This window comes from Cornus florida, unplaced genomic scaffold, assembly GCF_030987335.1.
Source record: "Cornus florida cultivar Cherokee Brave unplaced genomic scaffold, ASM3098733v1 CherokeeBrave_3.0.0_Hap2_Chr10, whole genome shotgun sequence".
NCBI classification, from domain to species: domain Eukaryota; kingdom Viridiplantae; phylum Streptophyta; class Magnoliopsida; order Cornales; family Cornaceae; genus Cornus; species Cornus florida.
Window position 1 is genome coordinate 75993472 of NW_026775580.1, and position 5533 is coordinate 75999004.

A 5533-nucleotide genomic window follows, 5' to 3' on the forward strand; every position below is an offset into this window, starting at 1 on the left:
TTTTGGAGGTGAGTCATCACATATAAAACCATTTTCGCCGAACCCAAGAGTGAAGAGTTGTAGTGGATGTTGTTCTTTAATGGACAAACTCAGAAAATCCTTTAAATCACTCTCCGATCAAACCCAGAAACAACTAGAAGAACGCCAAGTCCTCTTGAATCAAAACGCCGATCACATTCACATTCACATGCCTCACTCCGTCGATTCCGCTGATCAAGTAGTCATCAAAATCAAAGGCACCGATGCTACCTCGGAAACAGAGCCCACATCACAGACTTCACCGCCCAACAATGGCGCCGAGAAAGCTAGCAAGATTTGGCGAGACGGTAGTTACGATTTCACAAACGATCCGAGTCAACCCAACAACGAGTTTGATTTCTCCACCGATTCATCTCCGTCTCAAAGCCCGCCGGGCTTGACGAGAATCGCAGAGAGTCCAACTTACGCTCAGAGGGAAGTTAGGGTTTCGTTTAACGAGACCATTGGTGAGCCGGTCCGGCGGCGGTCCAATGCAGCCACAGCCGCCGCCTATGGCGGCGAAGAGGACGAGGTGGTGGCGTGCAGTTCGAACTCTTCTTTCCGGCGAAAGTCGGTCTTGTTGAAGACCAAAACGAAGTCGAGGCTTATGGACCCTCCAGAGCAAGATCAGAGATCTCAGAGGATGTGGAAGTCTGGAGTGTTGAAGTCTGAAGTTTTGAAGTCTGGAGTGTTGAAGTCTGGAATGTTGGGCAAAGGAAGTGAACTTGATGAGGATGACCCATTTTTAGATGCTGATTTGCCTGAAGAGTATAGCAAGATGAAGTTAAGTACATTGACTGTGCTTCAATCGGTTAGTTTGATTCTGATTATAGCTGCTTTAGTGTGTAGTCTTTCGATTCCGAAATTTAGGAAGAAGAAATTGTTTAGTCTTCAATTATGGAAGTGGGTGCTAATGGTTCTGGTTCTGATCTGTGGTCGATTGGTGTCTGGTTGTGGAATTAGGATTGTTGTGTTCTTTATAGAGCGTAATTTTCTGTTGCGAAAACGGGTGTTGTATTTCGTGTATGGGTTGAGGAATGCTGTTCAGAATTGCATTTGGTTGGCTTTGGTTTTGATTGCTTGGCAATGTATATTCAACAAAAGAGTTGAGAAGGCGACTAATGGAATAGTCTTGCCTTATGTCACCAAGATTTGGGTGTGTCTTCTAGTGGGTACCTTGATTTGGCTTTTGAAGACACTCTTGGTTAAGGTTCTTGCTTCATCCTTCCATGTGAGCACGTTTTTTGATCGAATTCAGGACAATTTGTTTAATCAGTATGTAATTGAGACACTCTCGGGTCCTCCTGTGATCGAAATTCAGCATGAACAAGAGGAGGAGGAGAAAATCATGGTTGAGGTCCAGAAGCTTCAGAATGCAGGGGCTACTATGCCTGCTGACCTCAGAGCCAATGTTTTTCCGAGGAGTGGGAAAGTGACAGGGAGTGGAAGGCACCAAAAGAGCCCCAAAGCTGCAAAGAGTCCCAGATTTTCTACATCTTTGTCCCTGAAAAAAGATGAGGAGATTTCAATTGACTACTTGCACAGGCTGAATCAGAAGAATGTATCCGCTTGGAACATGAAGAGATTGATGAATATGGTTCGGAAAGGGGTCCTATCGACTTTGGATGAGCGCATACAAGATTCGACTGGTGAAGACGAGTCCTCATTGCAGATCACAAGTGAAAACCAGGCAAAAGTTGCAGCCAAGAAAATATTCTGCAATGTGGCTAAGCCAGACTCCAAGTAAGTTATTATCTGTTTGCCTGTACTGTGCATCACTCAAAAGATATTTGTATTTTTTTTTTTTTTTTGATAAGTAATTTGTAAATATGTATCTTGTTTTTGTTTTTGTTTTATAAGTAAATATGTACCTTGTTATCTTAGTAGAGCGCCGGTTATTTGATTGCTAGATGCATTGCTTTCACTTTCAGTCAATTCATGCATATATCTGTAATTCATGGTTAGTACCTACTTAAATATGAATTTCATTTGTTCCATACTTATCACTTTTTCATGTTAATGAGAGGCATGGCCTCAAATAAGATTCTATACTTAGGTGCAAAGTTTATATAACATCTCCAAATTGAAATTGAAAGTCACAGTCTAGAAAACTATATCTACTTCATAAAAGCTGTAGTTGTGGACTATTTTTCCTGGACATTGTATGATCTTATTGTCAAGAATTGGAGTAACATCTACAGTCTATGTCTTTTTTTATCCTTTGTTATCAGATATATTTGCTTGGAGGATCTTATCCGCTTTATGACAGAGGATGAAGCTTTGAAGACCATGCAACTTTTTGAAGGAGCAAGTGAAGGCAAGGGTATCAGCAAGCGAGCTCTTAAGAATTGGGTGGTAAATGAAATCTTCGTATTTTCCCTTCATTTTCTTGTCCTTGCCGCATGTTGATAATAATTAAGTTAATATTCTTGTATCATAATTGAATGAATTTTTGGTTGTGCTCTCCACCACTGCAATTGGATGTAGTGAGAAGGGAGCAAATATGCAAAACCATTTGTGCTTGTACAAAGATATTTAACATAAACTCTATTAGTATTTATCAGAAAACTATTTTAGATGAGAAAGTAACAGAAAGATTGATATATCACATATTTAATTGAAAACACAATAAAGTATGCAATGATGCCACATAGAACTATATTCTCGTCTTGTCACTGTCAAGGTTGTGAGCAACCAAAACTAGACCGTCTCATCATGATGCGTGGCAAGTTCACTTCAGAAACAATTATTTTACTGAAATGTCCTAAAAAAGACCTTCAGGACTTCACAAGATGACATTATTATTTATTTTCGTTTTTATGAATAACAAAATGAGACTTTTTAATAAGCCCATAATTTATTTAGAATATAACAATTCTAGTGATTTTTAGCTGAACCAACTAACATGCCTAAGTCAAGCTAAAAAACTTGTCTTTTTCGCGTTCCCATCCAGAATGTTTTGATCAGATCATTTTACTATTTTCTCTGATGGTGCCCCATCTATAGAGTCATTCGATACGCAAGCCATATGTACATTGCAGTCCAAAGTCAATAATATACAACAATCCTAATATAGTGTCATGATCTTTACCCTCCAATCCAATCAGACCTTTTTTATTTTTTATTTTTCCTTTTAGTAATACACACACCCACATCCACATTGGGAAGTAGAGGAGATGGCAATAGAGCTAAGCTCTTGGTGGTGTCAAGCAACCAAACTTGATTCAGCTGAGCTGGGTTAGGGTAGAAAAATCTACACTTCAAGTTGATTTTAAGATAGGATTGCTTTTGTATATGTTAACCTTTGATAAATATGAAACTGTTTTAAACCCTTTTTTCCAGGTTAATGCATTCAGAGAAAGGAGAGCCCTTGCATTGTCTCTCAATGATACAAAGACGGCTGTAAACAAACTCCATCATATGTTGAATGTCGTTGTAGGGATCATCATATTGATTATTTGGCTTCTTATACTTAAAGTTGCAAAAACCAGTTTCTTTATCTTTTTAAGCTCACAACTTCTTTTAGTGGTTTTTGTGTTTGGAAACACATGCAAGACGACATTTGAGGCAATCGTCTTCTTATTTGTAATGCACCCATTTGATGTAGGCGATCGTTGTGAAGTGGAAGGAGTTCAGGTAAATGATATCTTACATAAAGGTGTGATTACTAAGTCGCTTTCTATTGGATTTTTTTGAGTTTCTGACTTCTGTTTCTGTTTCTGTTTCTTTTGGTCTCAGATGGTAGTTGAAGAGATGAATATATTAACTACTGTCTTTCTGAGGTTCGATAACCAAAAGATCATATATCCAAATAGTGTGCTAGCTACCAAGTCTATTGGTAATTACTATCGTAGTCCAGATATGGGAGATGCAATTGATTTCTGCACCCACATCTCAACTCCCTTGGAAAAGATCTCTATGATGAAGGAGAAAATAATGCGGTAAGTATGGAGATGTATCTCCTTTCTCAATAACTTCTTCCTCCTTTCTTCAATTTGTGCGGCAAAGTCAAAACGGTTTTGTACGTTTTAAGTGATGATTGTGTCAACTCAACGAGTTAACCAAATTTTACTCTTGCTTTGAATTTAGCCCAAATCACACCTACCAGACTATAATTAAATATCAAGAGTCGGAGACATAATGGTTGTTCATAACATATTGCTTTTCTTGATGTCTCCCATGCGGCAAGGCAAGGCCAGTCTGGCTTACATATATATAATGAAAATAATAATAATAATAATAATAATAATTTCCATGACTGGGCTTTTTAAGTCTGTTCTGTGTGTTAATCAGACAAAGTTTGCTCAAGTAATTCTAGTTTGTCTGATTTATTGTTTGTTATGGCTGGTTCATTTACAGGTGTATTGAAGACAACTCCGACCACTGGAACCCTGCTCCAATGATAGTCATGAGGGATTTAGAGGACATGAACAGGTTAAAATGGTCAATTTGGCTGTCGCACAGAATGAATTTTCAGGACATGGGTGAGAGGTGGGCAAGGAGAGATCTCTTGGTAGGGCAGCTGGTCAAAATGTTCAAGGAGCTCGATATTCAATACCGTATGCTGCCCCACGATGTGAATGTCCGCAGCATGCCATCTTTGACTTCAACCAGACTTCCTTCGAATTGGACAGCATGTTAAAGCTATCTTACATGAAGATCAAGCTACTTTTGAAACACTGATGACAAATAGCAGTGTTCAAAGCACTGGTGGAACGGGTAAGAGTTAATTTCCTAAAGAATTGTGGGATTTAGGGTAGTGATCTGTGGGCATTTATGCTCTATAATTAGAGAAAAAAAGTGAAGATATTTGAGGCTTTAAATATGATAGTTTACAAATTATTTAGTTTTCTTTGTATATTGAAATTTAATGCTACAATTAACATGTCGTGAACTTTCAACTAAAACGCATGAATGTTCTGGTAAATTTGTCCTGTGAATATTCTGGAGTAATGAGTTACTGCATTTGCCTTTTCGAAATGGGTGGACCCGGGGTGGGGTCATGTGTCGGCCTAATTCGTTATGGAGCGCCATGCTGTGGGCCCAGATATTCTCAATAAAGGCCCATTGGTGCAGGCCACCTGTTGGGCCCACCCGAGGATTGTTTCGATGTCTTTTGTTTCTTTTTCATTTTACTCCATTGTGATGTTGAGATTTTTTAATTTTACAAGGACCTTGTGATGTGGATAACCGTTGGTTTTGTTAGGTGGCCAATTCTATTTGTGTAGGATAAAAGTTTTTCAAAATTTCATGAGATACACTTTTTTTTTCTTTCTTTCTTTATGAATTTAATACTGCTTCTAGTATCATTTTTCTAAGATTATAATCAGGTTAGTCCACTCATTCCATGAATTCTAAAAGAAAAAGGATTTGGATCCTTCTCTGTATTATCCTAAGTTAAATTTTCTACATAATGACATGTGTCATTAATATATATCTACGACCTATATCCATCTTAAGGTAAAAAACTTTATGAAGAAATTTGTAAAATTTATAAAAAATTTCCACATTTATT

General features: G+C 38.0%; 1 protein-coding gene across 1 annotated transcript; it reads left to right on the plus strand.

The window, feature by feature from the left end:
• Window positions 1-5208, plus strand: LOC132279310 (mechanosensitive ion channel protein 6-like). Its single transcript, XM_059781248.1, has 5 exons — window positions 1-1761; window positions 2250-2373; window positions 3361-3654; window positions 3757-3959; window positions 4378-5208. Exons 1-5 carry the CDS (start codon window positions 80-82, stop codon window positions 4658-4660), a joined length of 2586 nt encoding a protein of 861 aa, XP_059637231.1. The 5' UTR covers window positions 1-79; the 3' UTR covers window positions 4661-5208.
• The last annotated feature ends 325 nt before the right edge of the window (window positions 5209-5533 follow it).